This window comes from Camelus dromedarius, chromosome 10 (assembly GCF_036321535.1).
Source record: "Camelus dromedarius isolate mCamDro1 chromosome 10, mCamDro1.pat, whole genome shotgun sequence".
NCBI lineage: Eukaryota > Metazoa > Chordata > Mammalia > Artiodactyla > Camelidae > Camelus > Camelus dromedarius.
The window spans coordinates 5,622,636-5,644,606 of NC_087445.1; the positions used below are offsets into that span (position 1 = coordinate 5,622,636).

Consider the following 21,971-nt stretch of genomic DNA (forward strand, 5'->3'; position numbering starts at 1 on the left):
TTGAATAAGCCACAAAGCACAGAACAGAGCACAAGCCAAACACTCGGCTAGGGCAGAGCAAAGGTGTAACAACGCTCTCCTCTTGTCCTTCGGCTGTGAGTGGCTCTCCCAGAGAATGCTTCTGCAAATGTCTGAGTGCAGACTCAACTCTGTCTCTGTGGCCTCCATACAAACAGACTGCTGGTGATTCCTCAAAGACTAGTCATAAATCAACTTGTTCTAACCAAGATTATTTCCCTCCAACTTACCTAATGATTTTGAGTGGGTTCTTTTTAATCCTTATTTCTAACTAACATTTCCCTTAGGAAAAAGATCATAGTAGTTTATCTACAAGTTTCTCTACCTTATTATTAAATTCCAGACTTCTGCAGACTAAAGAATACTTCAATAACCAAGTTCAAATTCTATTTTATAGATAAGGAACTGGGGTGGAGAGAGGTTGGAGGACTTGCCCTGGATCTCAGGACCTCTCCACAGAAACACAGTGCAGTCTCTTACCCGCTTTGGAAAGTACTGGACTGGCATTCCCGAGACCTGGGTCATGTGCACAGGACACCTGGCCTTTACCAGCTGTGAGAGCTAACAATGCTTCACTTTTCCGAGCCTCTGCTACCTCATTTGTACATGGAATAATAAAACCCACCCTGCACTCACTACTTCTTTATAGAATGTCTAAGTCAATCTGGAAAATGGGCATGAGTTCTACTCCTGAAAAGCGGCTAATGACCTGCTAACAAATATTTAAACCTATTGAAGCAGCTCTAAATGTAAAGAATCCTTTAATAAACAAAGATTCCTGTGACAATGAGAAGACTCATTTCCTCAAACACCAATTATCTGATAAACACAGAGCTTCATGTACTATGTGTGTGTGTGTGGGGGGGGTCTTCACGTGGGAAATAAGCAGGGGTGAGTTTGTTTGTGTGGTTGGTTGATTGTTTGGTTGGTTTTTACCTGAGGCTATCTCTCAGCACAGGAAAAGGAGCTGTTCTCCTCTGAAAATCCGGCAAGGTTTGTGAGGAGTATTTGTTGGACCAGAGAGGTGAGTGTTTGAGCCTGACTTCCAAATGCTCTGAAAACACCCTTAACTTCTGTATCAGCTTTCTGACTCTGAAACTCTTCTAATCTAACCTTCCCTGTGATCAGGATCTGTTTATGTATCAAATATTTGATCCGCACATAATTGTTAAATTTTTTAAAAATTCTACAAAACATTGCCTTGTATCCCTCATACGGATTTCAAGGGGCCACAGGTGGAGTCAAAACATACAGACTTTCAACGAAGATTATTTTTGCTGATCCTGCCCTCCAAGTGACCCTACTATAGACAGTTCAAACATCGAGATATGCCAATTGGGGGCTTAAATTTATCACTTGGATTCAAAAAAGGAAACTGAAGTTGGCATATAAATTTTAGTAATTGGGATACATACACATCTGTGGGCTTAACACATGCTCCTTGGATTCTTTACATATACAAACAACTTTCTTAAACCAAGAAACATTGAGTGGTTTGGTATGAGAATAAAAAACTGAAATAGATTGCACAAGGCAGGAACGAGAAAACATTCTGCAGTTGATTTACCACGCCATTTGTCCTTGCTATTCCATGTAACGCATACAGTCATCTGCAGAAATGTGTGCATGTGTTTGTGTGTCTCCAAATACTGAATATGCATGTTTTGGGTTGTAGTTGAGTCACATCTGTTCACGAGCCTCCTGGTCCCGCTGCCATGGTCCTGGTTTAAATATGCATCACATCCCTTTATTGCTGCACCAGACCCCTAACTCAGCACCCCACTTCCAATCCCTCTGATCTGCAATTCATTCTATAGTATTCATCATTAATCTCATCATCTGATAGGTGCCAGACACTATTCTAAGGACTAGGAATACAGCCATGAAAAATGCTGACCATGTTGCCTATACCAAGAATCCTACTAAAGAGTCTAAGGAAGGGGAAAAGATTTTAAGTGTAAACAAATAATCAAGGTAATTATGCACAATAATAACTGCTCAGAAGAAAAGGAAACTGGGTCATGGCTGTCTGCTGGCCACTCTAGCTGAAGCCGTGTGATGACCACTGGGAATTACATGCCTCCTAGAGGGAAGAGTAAATGGTAAGGCTGTGAGACAGGGTAAGCCTGGAGCATGCAAGAGAGCACTAAAAACGACAGTAGGTAAGCAGTGAGGAGACTGTGGGAGATGACGCCAGAGAGACAGACAAGGGCAAACTATGTATGGCCCTATTTACCACCATGAGCAGCTGGGCTTCTATAATTACTGTTTTATTACAATGCATTGGGAAGACTCTGAAAATGATAATAAGTGATCTGATGTGTGCTTTACAAAGGTCACTCAGGGGAGTGGGTTCAAGATGGTGGTATAAGAAGATCCTAAACTCACCTCTTACCATGGACACAACAAATCTGCAACTAAATATGAAATAATTCCCTCAGAAAGGGCCCTGAAAGCTAGATGAACAGAGCCCCCACAACAAAGGGGAAAAGGTGAGCATCAAGACAGGTGGGAGAGGTAGAGATACAAGCTCACCAAGGGGAAAAATCCACACCCCAGGGGCAATCCACAATCAGGAGATCTTTCTCCTGAATAGTGAGGGATTCAAGCCCCATATCAGGCACCCCAACCTCTAGGTCCTGCACAGGAGAGATGAACCCCCCAAACACCTGGGTTTGAAAACCAATAGGGAATACGCCCAGGAAAACCTACAGAACTGCGGGAAACAGACAACCCACTTTTACAGGGCTTGTGCACAGCCTCATTTGACCTGAAAATCAGCACAAAAACACCAGATCAAAAAGTGCATGAACCATAGTGAAGGGGAACCACTTACTAATCTTGAACCTTCTGCCAGAGAGGCAAGAACCAGCTGGGATGCTCTCCAGGGGCTAAGACACTGGCCGGAGCCATTTTTGCAATCTCAGGCTACCTTGCAGGCTCCATTTGGGATTCTCCCTCTAACCCGTTAGCACCAGTGAGTGTGCCCCACTGAGAGCCCTGCCCACCCCTATGCTTCAGCCAGGTCTCACAGCTGGCCAAGCCATAACTCCACCCACCAGTGCCCTGCAGCAGCAGTGGCCATCCTGGGCCAGCCCTGCCCCAGTGCCCCATAGCAGCAGCCGCAGCCCCATTGTAACAGAAGGATGCATGCAGCCCACATAAGGGTCATCCCCTGAGTAACTGGCTCTGGTGCCCAGGCAGGATTACGCTTCTGAGCTCTACAGGACATCTTCTAAATAAGACCACTCCTTCAATACTGGGGAAAATAGTTTATTTACTTAATATGTAGAAACAAACAGAGAATTAAGCAAAATGACAGCAGAATATGTTCCAGTCAAAATAACAAGACAAAATCTCAGAAAAAGAACTAAACAAAATGAAGAGAAGCAATATTCCCAATAAGGAATTCAAAGTAGTGGTCATAAAGATGCTCACTGAACTCAAGAGATGAATGGATGGACACAGTGGGATTCTCAACAAAGAGACAGTAAATATAAGAAAGTACCAAACAGAAGTTATAACTGAAAAATGCACTAGAGGGGCTCAACTCCAGACTGGATGAGGTAAAAGAACAAATCAGTGGCTAAAAGACAAAACAATGGAACTTACCCAGACAAAGAAACAAAAATAAAAAAACTTTTCGATGAAAATACCTTAAAGGACCTTCGGGACAACATCAAGCAGAATAAAATTTGCATTATAAGGCTCCAAGAAGGAGAAGAGAGAGAGAAGGGGCCAGAAAAATTATTTTAAGAAACAGGAGCTGAAAACTTCCCTAATCTGGGGAAGGAGGCCAGGTCCAGGAGGCCAAAAGAGTTCCAAATAAGATGAGCCCAAAAATACACACACCAAGATACATTAAAATTAAAACGGAAAAAGTTAAGGATAAAGAAAAAAATCCCAAAAGCAGCAAAAGAAAATCAACTTACTACATAAAAAGAAACCCCATAATACTGTCAGTAGATTTTTCAGCAGAAACTTTATAGGCCAGAAAGGAGTGCAGGACATAGCCAACATGCTGAAAGGAAACGTTAGGTCACAAAATAGTCTCAATAAAATTCAAGAAGATTAAAATCATATAGAGCATCTTCTCCAAAGACAATGATATGAAACTGGAAATCAATCACAAGAGAAAATGGGAAAAACCACAAGAACATGGAGATTAAACAACATGCTACTGAACAACCAATGGGTCACTGAAGAAATCAAAGGAGAAAAACAAAACAAAACAAAACAAAACATAAAGACAAATGAAACCAGAAATAAACACACCAAAATCTATGGAATGCAGCAAAAGTGTTTACAAGAGGGAAGTTCATAGCCATACAGGACTACTTCAAGAAACAACAGAAATCCCAAATAAACAATCTAACTTTACACCTAAAGGAACTATAAAAAGAAGAACAAGTGAAACCCAATATTAGTAAAAGGAAAGAAACAATAAAGATCAGAGCAGAAATAAAGACTGAAAAAATAGAAAATATCAATGAAACTAAGAGCTGGTTCTTTGAAAAGATGAACAAAAATCAATAAAACTTTAGCTAGACTCATCTAGAAAAAGAGAGAGAGGATGCAAATAAATAAAATTGCAAAGGATCATAAGAGGCTACTATGAACAACTATTTGCACAAAATTAGACAACCTAGAATAAATGGATAAACTCTTGGAAACACAATCTTCCAAGACTGAATTATGAAGAAACAGAAAATCTGAATTGACCAATTACTAGTAAGGGGATTGAAACAGTAATCAAAATTCTCCTAACAAACAAAAGCCCAGTACCAGACAGCTTCAATGGCAAATTCTACAAGACGTTCAAAGAATATTTAAGACCTATCCTTCACAAATTCTTCCAAAAAACTGAAGAGGAAGGAAATCTTCCAAGCACATTCAAAGCTAGCATTACCAAAACCAGAAAAGGTCACCAAAAAAAAAAAAGGAAAAAAAAAAAAAAAGAATTACAGGCCAACATTCTTGATAAATATAGATGCAAAAATCCTCAACCAATATTAGCAAAACATATCCAATAATGCATTAAAAAGGACTGTATACCACAATGAAATAGAATTTATTCCAGGGATGCAAAGACGGTTCAATATTTGCAAATCAATCAATGTGATACATCACAGTAACAAAATGAATGATAAACAACCATCTCAATAAATAAAAAAATAGCACTTGATAAAATTCAATATCCGCTTATGATAAAAACTCAACAAAATGGGCATAAAGGGAAAATACCTCACCATAATAAAGGCCATATATGACAAACACACAGCTAACATCGTATTCATTGATAAAAAGCTGGAAGTTTTTCCTCTAATATCAGGCACAAGACAAGGATGCCCACTCTCAGCACTTTCATTCAACATAGTGTTGGAAGTCCTAGCCATAGCAATAAGGCAAAAAAAAGAAATAAAAGGCATCCAAATCAGAAAGGAAGAAGTAAAACTGTCACTATTTGCAGATGACATGATACCATATAGAGAAAACTCTGAAGACTCCACCAAAAAACTATTAGAACTAATTAATGAATCCAGCAAAGTCACAGGATACAAAATCAATGTACAGAAACCTGTGGTATTTCTATACACTAATAATGATCTGTAAGAAAGAGAAATTAAGAAAACAATCCCATGTACAATTGCATCAGAAAAATAAAATATCTAGGAATAAATTTAGCCAAAGGTGAAAGGCCTACACACTGAAAACTATAAGGCACTGATGAAAGAAATTGAAAAAGACAGAAATAGGTGGAAAGATATTCCGTATTCATTATCTAGAAGAATGAATATTGTTAAAATATCCGTAGTACCCAAAGCAATCTACAGATTCAATGTAATCGCTATCAAAACTCCAAAGGCATATTTCATAGAACTAGAACAAATAATCCTAAAATTTGTATGGAATCACAAAAGAATCTGAAAAGCGAAAACATCTTGAGAAAGAAGAACAAAGCTGGAGGTATCACACTCCCTGATTTCAAATTATACTACAAAACTATAGTAATCAAAACAGTGTGGTACTGGCACAAAAGACACACAGATGATGAGAACAGAAGTGAAAGCCCAGAAATAAACCCATAAATATATGGGCAATTAATTTACAACAAAGGACCAAAGAACATACAATGGAAAAAGAATAATCTCTTCAATAAATGGTGCTGGGAAAACTGGATAGCCACATGGAAAAGAATGAAACTAGACCACTATTTCATGCCATACACAAAAATTAACTCAAAATGGATTAAATTCTTCAATGTGAGACCTGAAACTATAAAATTGGGCAGTAACCTCATTGACATTAGTTTTGATCTGAATCCCAAAAACAAGGGAAACAAAAGCAAAAATAAACAAATGGGACTACATCAAAGTAAAAAGCTTCTGCACAGTGAAGGAAATTCTCACCAAAATGAAAATTCAAGCTAATGAATGGGAGAAGACATTGGCAAATCATGTATCTGATAAGGGTATATGAATATATAAAGAACTCATAACAACTCACAACATAAAAACAATTAGGTTAAAAAATGTGCAGAACACCTGAATAGGCATTTTTTCCAAAGACATACAGATAGCCAACAAGCACATGAAAAAATGTTCAACATCACTAATTATAGGGAAATGCAAATCAAAACCACAATGAGGTATCACTTCATACCTATTAGAATGCCTGTTATTGAAAAGACCAGAAATAGCAAATTTTGGCAAGGATGTGGAGAAAAGGGTGAGGCTGTAAATTGGTGCAGGCACTAAGGAAAACAGTACAGCGATTCCTCAAAAAATTAAGAACAGAACTACCATATGACCCAGCTATTCCACTTCTGGGTATTTATTCAAGAACATGAAAATACTAATTCTAAACGATACATGCACCTGTATGTTCAATGCATTATTTACAATAACCGAGATATGAAAACAACTTGTGTCCATCAACAGATGAATGGATAAAGATTTGGTATATATATAAATATAAACAATGGAATATTAGTCACTAAAAACAATGAAATCCTGCCAATCATGGCAACATGGATGGACCTTGAAGGTATTATGCTAAGTGAAATAATTCAGACAAAGACAAATACCATCTGTAGAAAACAAACAAAATAAAACATACACAGACTCATAGATACAGAGATCAGATTAGTGGTTACCAGAGCGGAAGGGGGTCAGTGGTGGGCAGAATGGGTAAAGGGAGTCAACTATCTGGTGATGGACGGTAACTAGACCTGTGGGGATGATCACTTTGTGGTGTAGACAGATGTTGAACTACAATGCAGTACACCTGAAACTTTTAAAATTTAAAAAAAAAAAAAACATAAATTAAAAAAAAAAGAGTCACTCAGGCTGCTCTATGGAGAAAGGCCAGGAGATCACAAGCATGAGAGAGGACAGGGTGGGAGGCGGTGGCAGTCATCCAGGAACAAGCAGTTGTGGCAAACAGGCCAGGTGGTAAACGTTCCCATTGTTGCAGGCCATGCAGACTTTGCTGCAACGACTCCACAGGCCAGTGGGGCACAGCAGTAGCCACAGACAGTGTGTAAACACGCATGAGTATGTTCCAGTAAAACTTTTCTTTATGGGCACTGACATATGAATTTCATAAAATTTCCATGTGTCAGGAAATGTCCTCCTTCTTTTGATTTTTTTCCCAAACCACTTAAAAATGTAAAAACTATTCCTAGCCAGAAGGCTTTACAAAAACAAGTAGATTTGACCCAAGGGCCATAGCTGGCTAACCTCTGGGTTAGCCTGTGGCCATGGCAGAGGAGGTGAGGAGATTCGGATGGGTTTGGAGTCTATAAGGAGGCAGAACCTGCAAGAAATTCAACTGGGTGTGCATGAGTGAGGAAAAGAAAAGAATGAAGGAACCTTCTGGGTCTTGACGGGAGCAGATGACAGAGCAGTCCCGCCGTGGAGTCCTGGGGAGATATGATCCTGCTGCTCACACACGCCCCCTTCAAAGCTCCTCTAACCCCCTGGTACTGTGGTTCACCTGGCCTGGCACAGCCAACTTCCCCAGCCTTGCCTCCAACCACTGCCCTTAACACAACTTTCCTTCCAATCAAGGACTGCAAGCTCTTGCTCACATACCCAAAATGCCCTTCCCTTCATTTCCTCTGTGTTCAAATCCCAGGCTTCCTGCACAGGCCGTGGAATACGCCACCTGTCCCCCAAAGACTCCTCTGGCCCTCCCAACAGGAAGGAACAGGGCACGGGCTCCTCTGCTTCTCTCTCTCACATTGCCTTGCTCAGCCTCTGTTTAGATGTATTGTATTGTACTGTACTGTACTGTATTGTACTGTATTGTATCATATAGTATCATATCGTATTGTAAGTATAGCTGGTTTACAATTTGGTGTTAATTTCTGGTGTACATCTGTTTGTATTTTAGACGCTATCATTCACATCTCACATCTCTGACTTAAGTCTAAGCTCCAAATGGATAGACCTGTGTTTCACTCACATTTTTATATCTTCCTATTGCCAGTCTCTTCCAGAACCTACTGGATTCCTTACATTTGGTGGGCACCAACCTTTTTATTAAAATATTTAAGGAGAGAAGTGTAAAGGTGTAGAGACAGGAATAGTTACACAAGTCCCTGAATGAGAAAGCTGGTTTTCTTGCTCTTCTAGTAATAACTTTTTAAAGGACAGATATTTAAAACAGGAACCACTAGCAATAAGTCAGAGCCTGCAGGACACCTTTATCACTTCTCTTAAACCTTCCTATTAGTTCCTCCAAACTTCAACACCTTATTTACATCTGAATGATAAAAATGTCTTGTTGAAAGACTGGCATTGAAGCAGCTCCACTCTTCCCATATTCAAGCATCCAAAATCTCAGAATCAGTCTGGGAATAACTACATGTCCCACTCACCGAGAGATGTTCCCGACCAGGTTTGTCAGCGACATCTGTGGAAGGGATTTCATTACTTCTGTTCGTGGTGTCCCCGATGTCATTGGCTGCAGTCCCATAGTCTTAAATTGGAGAAAGGAGAAAGAGAAGGAAGCATGAAGTTGTCATCAGGCTGCTATACAAACGCAAGGCCACAGTACAACCCAGAACGAAACAAGACAAATCACAAGATTCCAAACCACGGACAGCGTGGCTGGGGAGAAATGTGACTTGGCGGTTGGGTTAGATCCATTGTAGCATTGGGGCTGTGGGATGCCAAATCTGTATTCAGCCCAGATCTTTACATCATTGCTTTGTCAGTCAAATTCTAAACCAGGTCTACGCTTTCTCTTTGCACATAAGAACATACTCCTTTTTGGGGGATTAACAAACACATATTACTCTACATAAAATAGATAAACAACAAGGACCTACTGTATAGCACAGGGAACTATATTCAATTTCTTGTAATAACATATAATGGAAAAGAATATGAAAAGAAAATACATATGTATGTGTATATATAATTGAATCACTCTGCTGTATACCTGAAACTAACATTATAAATCAAATACACTTCAATAGAATTTTTTTAAAGAAAGAACATACTCCTTTTTTGATAAAGTACTTTGTATATAAATACAAAAGAGAATCAGCCATGTAAGAGTCATAGAGTTATAGACTTGGAAGGGTCTTTAGAAATCGAGTCTAACCACCAGGTTTACAGCTGAAGAATGAGAGCTGAGGAACGGTAAATGACTAGTCCAAGGTCAACCGGCAAGAAGGTGGCAGAGCCCGGACATGAACCAGACTTGAAATCAGCAACACAGATTCCTGAGGCAGAAGCATCTGACTTGAGTAAGAGACAGCCACTCCAGACAGAATGTAGAATCAGCACCGAGAGGGAACTTGTGTCCACATCTGAACTTTTTTGGAGAATTCTGAATTACCAATATTTTCAGTCTCAGAATAAATACATAGGGAACTGCACCAGTACAACATTTAGAACCGTGAGCATATGTTCTCACAGTGCCGTGTCTCAGATGTGGTTGCTCTTCCCAATCAATTTTTGTCTACATGGATCAGGATGGAAATAAGTGATTTTTTGTAAGCAGCCAAAGTTTTTATTAGTAATATTACATATGATAGTCATAAAAGGTTTTCGGTACACTTATGGAAGACAATGTTGTTTATAAATGTTCTGTATTTTTATTCTAAATGGTGCCTTCAATTCCATCCTGAACAAGCAACCTTATTAAGTCAGCCCCAGTTAATCTTCCCTTGGCAGAATTATCATGCTGGCCTCGGGGCAATCAATTTAAATTATATTTGTATTAGCAGAGTGTTCCTTTGAATGCGAAAGAAAACTAACAGAAAAAAGTATATATTTTCAATCTGTTGCTGTTTTATTCTGCACTCCAAAACTATATTCTCCCCATTTTCATTTTCAAAGCATTAGAACTTATTAATTTCAATCAAACACTAGGAGATATAATTTATTTGCTTATTTTCCTTCTTCATATTATATCCAGTTACAAAATTAAATCATTAAAAGTATCTATAGTTTAATATCATGACATTTTGGCCCAATGATCCAAAGAGGGATCTGAGGCCAATGGGAAGATGACATTTTTAGAGTCTTAAAGTTACTGAAAATGAGGAGTCCAAAACATAATTTTTCAATGGAAAATCACAATTCAAACTTATTTCTCTGTGATACAATTTGAGATACTCTTTTTAAACCATATCAGAACAAATCAAAACAAAAATACACAAATCACATGCACAAAATCACCCAAACCACAGCTTGGAGGAAATACAGCTTAACATGCATTAAGAAGACAAAGACAATATAATCCCCTAGTTAAACTTAGCTCAAGTTAAATACACACACACATAATAAATAGACAAACAGAATTGTTTTATATTAAAAATAAAATGTCAAGGGGTATATATATAAAAATTAGAGAAAAAAAGAGTTTATAGACCTTATATATAAATGTAACATTTTAATCAAGTTTAAATTTCAAGCCAAGTCTTGAAATTCAGCCTGCTACTTCCCCACACAGGCCTCCTGGTCATGAAGGTAGTTTGAAAACCTGTTAAAGATGGATTTTCACACTTAGTAAAACATCACTGGAATTCAATTAAAATAGCAAAGAAAGATAAGATATTTGGTAAGCTAATGTAGGGGACTTTCTCGTGTCTCCTCTTCCACATTCTCAGGAGATCCCTATTTATTCCAGGGGATCAAGCATACCCCCACTGGAAACTTATCTAAATTCCAGGGTGGGTCTAGTTAGTCAAGAGTTAATCCAGCTCTCTTATCAGTAATGTAGGCAAGAATGGACCATGACCCAACTGGATCTTGAATAAAATACAAGGAGGGCTTGGTGGCGGTCTCTGGGAAAATTCTTTTTCTTCTGGAACACTTCCAGAAGCTCTTCCCTTTCTCCTATCAGTGTGACTTATCTTAAAACTGTAAGAGAAACCAGCCATCATTGAAGCTAGCACAATGGGCAGGGGAATGCAGAGATGAAAAAACTTGGATTCCCTGAAGACATGGTTGACTGGCTGGTTTCACCACCCTTGACACATGCCCTCCCTTTGAGGTTCCTGTTAGTGAGCCAGACTTCCTCATTATATAAGAAACATAATTTTGATTTGAGTTTACTGTCATAGCCAGAAGCTGATACACCTACCTTTTCTTGGTAGTCATGGCTTTTAAACAGGTAATTAGTTCCCAGTTATGGAAACAAAATGTCTGTTACAGCAGAATGGATTTACTACTTCCAAGAACAAGCATGAGAGAGAAAATGCTATTTACAGGCACTGTAAATATCAAGGGAAAATAGTCATCAATATTGAATGATTTTTGAAATGTTATTTTGGCCCTTGTCATGCTTGAAGTGTATTTAACTGAGCTTAAAATTCTTCTTTTAATTGATTTATTTCATTTTGTTTTATTTGTTTATTTTTTTAACATATTAATGTGAATTTATTCTTAATGGTTTCTTACAAAATTTCAAGTCCACATATGTGGTTAGGTACTCTTTCTCAGTCTCAGTTTTTTCATTTTGAACTCTATCTGTTCCCTTCATTTATATTTGCCAAGTATATCCACATAATTGTGCTTGGATTTTTTTTCCCCAATTTTTTTGCCACCCTTGCATCTAAGTTGTTATGAAGTCCTTACATAGAAGGGATGATGAGAGAGTTGTCATCATCAATCAGGAGAGAAAGAAACAATGGTATTTCATTTTAGACGAACATTTTGAAAACATACAAAATAAAGACAATATGATAGCTACCTTCATAAATGACATCAGGATAATTTGGGTTTGCACCTAAAAAACAAAACAAAACAAAGATATCTTGTTAAGTACACATTAGAAGTTTAAAAATTACTCACTTAAACCCCCTAATACATATTCAAGGTTTTATAATTGAATAGATTGTTTTATAGGACAGGTAAATAAAATCTGAAATTTTAGGTTTGCTTCATGCTAACTCTGTTGCTCTCCCCAAGCCCACAATCCCTATTCCCCTCCAAAAAAGAAAAGGATAAACAGAAATCACAAATCTCTTTAGTGCGAAAAACTTCAGCAATCAATAAATTATTGCCCACCCTTTTATTACTGTTTCTATTAAACATTTGATCGTTTTAATCACAACTTTGGGATTTTTATTCCAGGAACAGCTAATTTCTGTAGCATTTTTGTTATTCTCTGATTGTTTGGGGGTTACTTTCAAACTATGCTTTGGCAGGTCTATTTGTATTCAACTAGTTATTAACCAGCCTGAATAATAGTACCCAAAGCACAATTCTGCTCTCCACTTGGTCTTCAGGGCATTTCCAAGGCAGAATAAAACTTTTTTTTTTTTTTTTTTTTGCCCTAATACAATACAGAAAAATAAATGTACTTTCTCAGCTGAAATTATAAATAAATGTTGTATCAGAGAGAAATGCAAAAGTATATCCATTTAATTTTGGGGGTGAGTCTTTAGCCACCAAGATGATAAAATATTCTGTTTTAAAATGTTCCTAAAAGAATTTGTAAAAAAAAAATTTTTTTTTAATTTAAGCAAGAACTGGTGACAAAAACATTTGCTACTTACTCTTCAGTCAGAACTAACTGGGTGTCTATGTGAAAGCCTGCTTGGAATTAAAATTAAATTTTGATATAATATTTAAGTAACTACAAAATGGATTTCCATAGCCAATTCTTATGCTTTTAGCCTTTACTTACCATGAGACAAAGTAAAACTTGTAAACCATCAAGTTTACTTGGTTCTCATTTCATTTCTGAACCTTCAGCAGAAAAATAGTTAAAATAAGGGAAACTTGAGCCAATTTTCTGTTCACGTATTCCCTAGTGAGTAACCGAGGTTAGTCTAAACGAAGAACCGAGTAAAAGCAGTCCTGATGTTCAAATTAGAATTTTAACACAGTTCACCTAGAAGAATAGCCATTTTAGTAGGAAAAATTAAGCAGACGGTTGTGCACTTCGACTCAGGGATGCTGCATACTGCTGTGCGGTCCATGCTCTGTACAACTCGAGGGGGCACCATTTAGACTGTAGTCATTGTTAGAGAAAGACTAATATATAGGGTGTCAATTATACACAGAACCTAAAAAATGATTCTAGTCAATTTCAATTGTATGTTGAGTTTTATCATCCCAAACACCATTTCAAAGTGACTTTGAGTTAATGTCAGTATGCCTTGTCAGAATTATTTGTAGCTGATGTGACATTCCTGAGGAGGGTCTTGAAAGTCGCCCTGCAGTTTGAGGGGTAACTCAGTGAATAAAGCAGCAGGTATTCCAGTGGCAGCCCTGGTGACGCCATTTGTAGGACACCTACACATCCCCTGAAGTCCTTTCTCTCTGCAAAGTCCCTGGACATAATCATGTCCCCACACTGTGAGGAACTTCTACCCCTGCTGAAGGAAAGTTTCTATAATCCCAAGAGAGCAAGTCATTCTTTGAACTGCTCAGTAATCCATTACTTTAGAAGATCCCACTCTAGTCCCCTTCTCACTGTGCCCTCAACGCACAGTCTGAATCTGCAGGGTCCCTGCTTGCTAGCGCTCTTCACTCATCACTTCTAGACCTCACTCCAGGCCCTTAGGACCCAGAATTCCCCCACAATAGGCTCCCAAACACATCTCCTAGGACTGGTCAGCCTCTTCCCCACATCTGTCAGCTCCACGTGGCCACACCACCAGCATGAGTGCCCTCTGACTCAAGAGGACTGACTCAAGGGTGAGGACTGAGCGAGGACAGGTGGGCTGTGTGCCCACACGCACACTCATTCCCCATCATGTGCCTCTCACTGCACAGCCGCAGACACAGGGCAGGGGCCATGGCGGCCAACCAGCTCTACCAAAACCACTATTCTGGCTTGGAAGTCCCAGAGTCTGAGAATTTGATCTTCCAAACCAGCCTTCCAGGTCATTATAAACATATATTTGCCAACGCAGGACGATAGAACCTATTTTATTTAACAATTCATTAACTTGATTTATATTTTTTAAGTATTTGGATATAAGTTGTGGATACTAACTTATACTAGGTTAACCAACCATCCAAGGTTGCCTGAGACCAAGGGAATTCCTGAGACACTGGACTTTAAGTTTTAAAATGGGATAGTTTCAAACAGATCCTTGTAGTGTGTCCAGGATGGGGACCTCTTGTGGACATAGGACTTTTAGTGCTAAAACTGGGATAAGTTTATCACCCTGACTTATTCTCATGCCCTCAGCAATCTCACATGCAGTCACCACCCAAGTCCATAAGAAAGTAAACAGACTCCGAGGACACAGAGCTAGATTTATCTAAACCCCACATGAAAGGGCTTCAGCGGATATGACTGACACACACGAGTAATCAGCCTCATCACAGAAAGGGGACACCCAAACACATTACCCACAAAAAGCCCCCATAAGATCCAAAACACTGAAATCAATTCAATATAGCAAATGTCAGGTACAGAAAAATGGGATTTGGGGTGGGATCAGAAAAAAATAGGTTAGCTCATAATCTGGAAAACAGGTCCTTTTCCAGACTTTGGATTCATATCAGTGTGTGCCTTTTCCACCGAGTTCACCATCAAAACCACTAGGTCATGCCTACACTTTCTGAAAAGCACTGTATTTTCCTAATTTCACTGTCCCAGATGTATGAGAAGTATTGTCACTTTACTTTCATTGTCAGGAATAGACAAATTTAGTGCAAGATTATGAAACTCAGAAAGACAATGTGGGAGGAACAATAATGTTTTTTTTCTCCCTACCATACTGTACTATGTCTAATGAGGACCTACTTATCAAAAGAAAGAAATATCTCTTAATGTACAAAAGCTTAGGAAGTCTGGCATGTGGAATGAGGCACAGACCTAGACTTTATGAAAAATTGGGGTCACATTACTTCTGCTGACCCTAGCCAGAGCATAGTATTTTGCATCTAGCAACTTCTCAGTCAAGCTAACCTCCAATAATGTTTATACGCCAATAATGAGGTAGTTTTAACATCACTTTACATTCAGACACAGAAAAAGAAAAACCACCACTTCCTTTTTAGATTTTTGGCAACGGTCAAATTTTGAAAATATCCTTCCATTTTAAAGTCTAATTTCTAACCGGTTCCCTTTACTTAGTTTAAATTCATTCATTATGCATCGTTATAGGCAAAAGGTAGGAACCGTTATTGGAGATACTCAGGATTAAAAGGTGAGCGAGAAAAGACAAACACTGGCCGTGAGGGGAAAAATCCAATGAAAAGAGAACGAATGAGAGACAAACAAGAAGCATCCAACTTGAGTAATGCCCCTGTCGTGGATATTTGAGCAGGGGTCTGCTTCCTTGAATACCATCCGAGTACCGCTCAAGTGAGAAATCTCAGAAGGAGGCAGCAGAGGTGGCCTTGAGCCCTAACGCTTCAAGTTGGAAATCCCCAGATTAAAATATGGACATCCTGGAACTCCTCTAACCCCAGTGGCATTCCGAACAAGCAGCAGACTGCTCTCCACCTCCACAGCTCAACTCAAGTATAGAAGCTGCAACGCCCCTCAACCGAAAGCAGATGAGTGCCAGTGTATGCTGTCTGACAGTCAAGTGTCGTCTTCTGAAGAGTCTGCTGAGCATCTGCACTCACTGGTAGTTTGTTCTTGACCTAAGCCATGTGCTCAGGAATCATGGGAAGAGGACTAAGAGCACAGATGGAAACGCCCCAAGTGAAACGAAAACCGGAGACTGCATTCCAGCCACAGACACACACACACACACACACACTCCTGAAAAAAACTCCGTATTAAACGTGCATGTCTGCACCTCCAAGAGACGCACCCTTGGGGCATCTAGGCTTCTAAACGTGGATGATAAAATCACTCTCTCCCTTCAACAATATCCAACCAAAGCACTCCACCATCCTCTTAATTCCATGCTAATGACTTAATGTGAGGACCTATTTACTTCCACCTTCTAATCTCATTTATAGCCCCTGAGTAAATCTTATGACTTTATATAAATCTTCGAGTGAGTAAATCTTTACTACTTTTTAACTATAAAACTCTACACAAAAGGAAAAACACATTTGTAGGATTGAAAAAAAAAATTTGTGGGAAGATAAGTAGCCAGACCAGAGAGTTCACTTTCCATTCTGCCGTTAAGATAAAAATAACAGTGGAGGCCAGAAAACACATCTGTTTCTTTCCTTTAAGCTTTTAGTCTCTAATACTTTAAAAAAAATTGTTTTAAAAAGGCCTTTCTTTCCCTTCGTTTTGCAGACTCTTTTTAGTGTGATCTTGAAAAAAAAAATTTTTCAAAGAATTCCGTATGATAAAGGCAAAGCAAAAGATCTGCTCTTTTCAAATAAACTGCCCTTGCTTTGTCAACAGGGTTTTCTAACTCCTGGCAGTCCACCTTTTGATTTCCAGATCCTTCTCCTCTTCCCCGTCTGAATGGCAGACTGAACTCAGGGCCCGAAAACACTGGCGGTTCAGACGTCTGGGCTTCACTTTTGGCGGGACCACTATGTGCTCTGCAGCATGGGGAGTCTCTTCCCTTTTTCTGTAACAGAGGAGCCTTCCATCCGACAGGAGAGGATAATAGCACTGGCTTGGCAACGCCTCGAGAGCTTCAGGAGGCATAGTTAATTAACATTAGTGCTTCTGAGACATAGAGAGCTATTTAAGTATAAATCTTAATTACATGATTATTATGAGTCTAGAGCTGAACCATACCCTTCTCCATTTTTAAGGCAGAAAAGCAGGTAAAACTTTGTCCTTCCACTTCTGAGACAGGACACGGGTCCTGCCAAGTGGCCTTAGGAATAAGTGGTGGAGGGGCTTTATTTTTTCCTAATGTGTAACACGTGGAGCAATGTCCTCCTGCTACGTTCCTTGGCCTTAGTTCACCAAGTCTAAATCTGCCAGCTCGAGGGCAGTCCTAAGTGCCGCAGAGATCTCGAGTTCAGCCAGACATTGTGAATCTCTGGACGAAACGGCACAGATGAAAAGCTGTGGGGAAAACTCTTCCAATATTTACAGTTTGTTCCTGACGTGCGTTTCACATAGGAAACGACCGCTCCCGAATCAGGAAGCGCAAGTCGCTAACTCCCACTGCTTGTGTGAATGAGCATTCCTGAGCTGCGACGTTCTCCCTGAACGCGTGGGCCACAGAGGCGCCCTTTACGTGCTGCCTAGAGAGTGGGAAGCTTTAAAACCCGGGTATTTTACCGTCCGGCGCTCTGGCTAGGTTAGTTCCAAGCCTGGAGCAGTAACCACCTGGGTAATGATTTTGACCAGAGAATCTACTCTTCAGCCATCAGCGTGTTCGCATTTACAGTCATGCCTGACCTAGAGAATTCTTGGAACGTGTGCTGTCTAATCAGAAGATGCTAGCAAAGGCTCCAGGTTCCTTCCTCATGACACTCGAGCAATTTCTCTGCCATCAGTTTCTGGTTAGAATTCCACCCAGAAAGCACCCCCCTCACCTCTAGCCTCCACCCAGTCTCCACACCACGTTCATGTTCATGAAGGGACGTGGGACTGAATTCCAGTGACAGCCACATGATGGATCAATTTCATCTTAGACAGGTCTTATTTTTGACCCGTAAGCTAAGCAGGATACATACAGCAGAATTTTCAGAGAATCCTCAGATCACCCCAGACTTCCGACGTGTGTGCCTGCACTGCTGTCTCCCCTTAGTCACTCTCCCAAGCCTCCTTAAGCCACATTTTGAATTCATCCTACTTTTTGCCAAACCCAACTACAGTGCACCTCTGTACACTAACTATTCCATGTTTTTATCATTATTGCTGGTTAATACCCTTCAAGAGTCAGAGAGGTAACCTTGATGCTGCCTGACAAGTTCCTCTAGTGCCCACCCCACACCCCCAGGTCCTGCAGGTCAGAAGTGAACTATCCTCACTACTCCAACCAGCAGCTTGTTAGAAATACAGACCCTTAGACCCTTCTCCAGACTCATGGAATTAGAATCTGCATTTAGCAGGATCTCCAGGAGATCTACTTGCTCATTGAAGTTTGAGAAACCCTGGTTTACAACTGCATGGGAAGTCTGACCAAAGTCAAAAGGCCCCATTGGTCATAAAGGATATTATTCTCAGTGAAACATAAAGTAAACCTGAAAATAGCATGCCCCAGCACTGAGAGAGGTGGACAGCAGCTGCAAAATGTTAGCGGTAAGGGCAAGAGATGTGTTTTGTCCCCCTTGGCACACCTCCGGGCCCCACTCCGAATGGGGATGGGGAGGGAAAGAGCTCGGACATCTGAGAGAGCTTACAGTTCCCACCCTCCGCAGAATCCAACTCTGACTTAGTCTTCTCCTGAAAGAGCCGAGTCTAGAAAGTGCACCGAGTCAGATGGCAAAGCCCAGCGGTTCTCCAGATAAGGGAGGACAAAGCTAGAGCTGAGAGAAAAGCAGTTCTGGATAGAAGTTGGCTACAGAGCATAAGCACAAAGGGAAATGAGGAATGGGTACCTTCGGATTATGCTCTCATGTGTCCCTCAGGAGAGCTCGGCACTCGGCTCCTCCCTTCCCCGGGGACCGGGAGGGCACTCCCAGACGTGCTCACCTTCACAACCACCTTCTGGTTAGGTACTAGAACCCCACACTTTATAGAGAAGGAAAGCTAGGTTCAGAGGTGGTAAGAAAATTGCTCAAAGCCACACAGGTCATGAAAGATGGAACTGAGACTTGAATCAGATTCCAGTTCCAAATCCAAACCCTTCTCACTGGGCCAAAGCTTCCCTTTGAATAATGGAGAGAGTGGGGGACAACTCTGCTTAGAATTCCAAGTTCAAACACCAGCTCTGAATGAGTCATTTGGATCAACAGCAAGACAGGAGTTTATCTTATTAAAAGTAAAATTTCTGAGGTTCTGCCTATTCTACTTAATTTTTCTGTTCAGTGGCTTCCACAAAAAAATAACATTCAAAGGGGCGTTTAATTCTTTATTGCCTACAATTTCCACATATCTTCAGGTGAACTGTGTTCTTCCTTCCTTGAGTAGGTCCTGCCTAACACCAGGACAGGGACATCCCTGAGAATTAGAAGCAAGCATGAAGGCAATCACAAAGAGAAGCAGGGGACAGAATCAAAAGCCCTAGTGCTTCTCTATCTTTTATCATTTTGTAGGTAGTTGAAGTGTCTTCTATTTTGGGGAGAAAAGCTTGTGTTTTATTGCTTGTTAGTGGGGAGCCCAGCGCCCTCTGTTCGTCAGACCTCAGGGAGATCTGACAGCTTGTTCAAAATCCTAGGATTCTAGTAGAAGAGGGTGTTAAGCAAGACTCTCCCTGCCTTAGTAACTGACACCACAGTGAACGTGAGATACTCAGGTGGGATTCACAGAGGAAATGGCTGAGAACTGAATCCCTGTCCTTTGAAACATCTGGTTCACACTGAGACTTTAAGAGGTCCCAGAGAGGAGACAGAAAGGAAGGGCTTACAAAGAAGTGCTGCGTTGCCGCCACCCGACCAAAGGGCCTCCACGGCCGCACTGGAGAACGTGAACCATGTGCTCTGCAGGCGAAAGGCTCGGGGGACAAGTGGCCTGGCTCCACCAGAGAAGGCAAAAGCCACCTGCGGTGGCAGGATGCAGATAACATCTGGGTTCGACCTGTACACCTAGAATGTCAGGACAAGGGGTCCCCGAGGACCAGATGGAGGCAGCACAAGAGAGTCTGTGTAGGGAGTCTTAGGTTTTGACAACAAGGCCCCCAAAAGGGCCAGAGGGACACCAAAGGCACAAAGCTGCTTCCCTGGATGCTGAGGAAGGAGCTGTTTCCACCAGCCAGAACAGAGATACATTTCTGTCCTAGGAACTGCAGGAGAGGGAACTGCAGAGAGAGGAACCTCCAAAGATCTCATAACGGTAACTAGGAAAGAAGATCTGTGAACCAGCATTGAACATGCCCAGGTCCCAAGAGTACAGAGCCACCAGCCAGCACATTTCCCTGCACTCCATCCCCCATACCCACACCCTTCTACATGGGCAAGGCAGCATCGGGGCTGAAAGCTCATTAGCGAGGTCCAGGCTCCACCCCCCAGGCTGCCAGCCCAAACTGGGAGGGGAGAGGAGACAGGCCCTTAAGTCAAGTCCAGAGTCGATGTCTAACTCAGAAGGTCCATCCTGTTTTTCAGTTGATTCTGTCTGTGACCTCAAGGGACCCAAGGACTGTCTGTTACTCAACAATGGGCAGAATAATCCTCCTCGGGTAAGAGCTCCCATCCAGACCAGGGGCTCTCACCCTTGGTTGCATACTGGGGTCACCGGGGATCTCAAAAATGAAAAATGCCAAAGCCCAAGCCTCATCCTGGAGCCACTGAGTCAGAATTGCTAGAGATGGGCTCCAGGAATGTATCTTAACAAATGAAATAAAATAAGATAAAATAATTAATTAAAACTCACCAGTTGATTCTAATGTGGAATAAAGAGTGAGATGCTACTGCTCTAGGAACTAGAGAAGATTACTCCTAGTGAATAAATTGTAAAGGGACAATGGAAAACCAAAATGAAATCAAATTAATTTGATCATCACAAGTTGTGCTCTTCGGTGTGCTAGAATGATAATCACTACTGTTCTCTAGAGTGCATTTTGAAGCTGGAAGTTGCATGCTGTGCTTTAAACAGAACTCAAAACTGACCAGAGCTGAGTTTGGTTCTAAGCATTGGCAGCAAAATGATCCATATAGTGCCTGAAGCTTGAGAAAGTCTTTCCTCCCTTTGTCAGTTGCTAGCCAGACTGCCAGTATGATCAGATGGGGAAGGCACTGGCCTGGTACCCGGGGTCCTGCTGGCATCTAAAGACCTGGTAACACCTGTCCCTGTACACGAGCACCCTAGCTGGGGCCGGTGTCTGGTGTCAGAGTCCGCAATGTCCCAGCACTCTGGAGAGACATTACATGGGGACCTTTACCACCCACCTCACACCTTCAGACCCCAACCATGGTACCCTCTTGGCCTGGCTGATGCTGACTCAGGGTCCCTCTGCCTCATCCTTCCTCCAACCAGAAGGCAGAGTGTTGGCCACCACACCCACTGTCACCACACCATGCAGTGTGAAAGGCAGTTGGGACTGTCGTGACATTTAATTAGCCATCCTCTTCCATGCTCACTCATTTTTGTTTTAGGGACTTTTCATTTATTTGTTTTTATTTCTATTTTAATTTCTTTCAACATGCTTCCTTCTCTATCTCCAAATAAAGAGTGAGTTCCTAAGCAAGGTGACCACTTCATGGAGATCTCAGTTGGGAGCTGAATGAAGAACACACATTCTCAAGGACGCCAGAGCTGCCATTTTAATTCTTCTGGCTTCATATGGTAACTTGACCGGCTTCAGTGACCCCAGGCTGCCTGCTTCCTGGGAAGTCCAGAAACTCGCAGTGGGAAAAAAAATGGATCTCATCAAAACAACTAGGAAAAAAAGTGGCTGAAGCTTCTTATCAAAAAGATTTGTGAGAGCTGAACTTCTTCATCAGTTAACTATATGATGACAGAAGAAATACTGAGGAAATATAAACCTAAAC

General features: G+C 40.9%; 1 protein-coding gene across 7 annotated transcripts in view; it reads right to left on the minus strand.

The window, feature by feature from the left end:
• NTRK2 (neurotrophic receptor tyrosine kinase 2) overlaps positions 1 to 21,971 on the minus strand; it is a 327,821-nt gene that overhangs the window by 248,632 nt on the left and 57,218 nt on the right. For all 7 annotated transcript variants that reach the window (XM_064490120.1, XM_064490118.1, XM_064490117.1 and 4 more), the window contains 2 exons: positions 12,232 to 12,267; positions 8,903 to 9,003 (listed from right to left, as the gene is read on the minus strand). In XM_064490120.1, the coding sequence (XP_064346190.1) occupies positions 8,903 to 9,003; positions 12,232 to 12,267 (137 nt within the window). The remainder of the gene's footprint in view (positions 1 to 8,902; positions 9,004 to 12,231; positions 12,268 to 21,971) is intronic.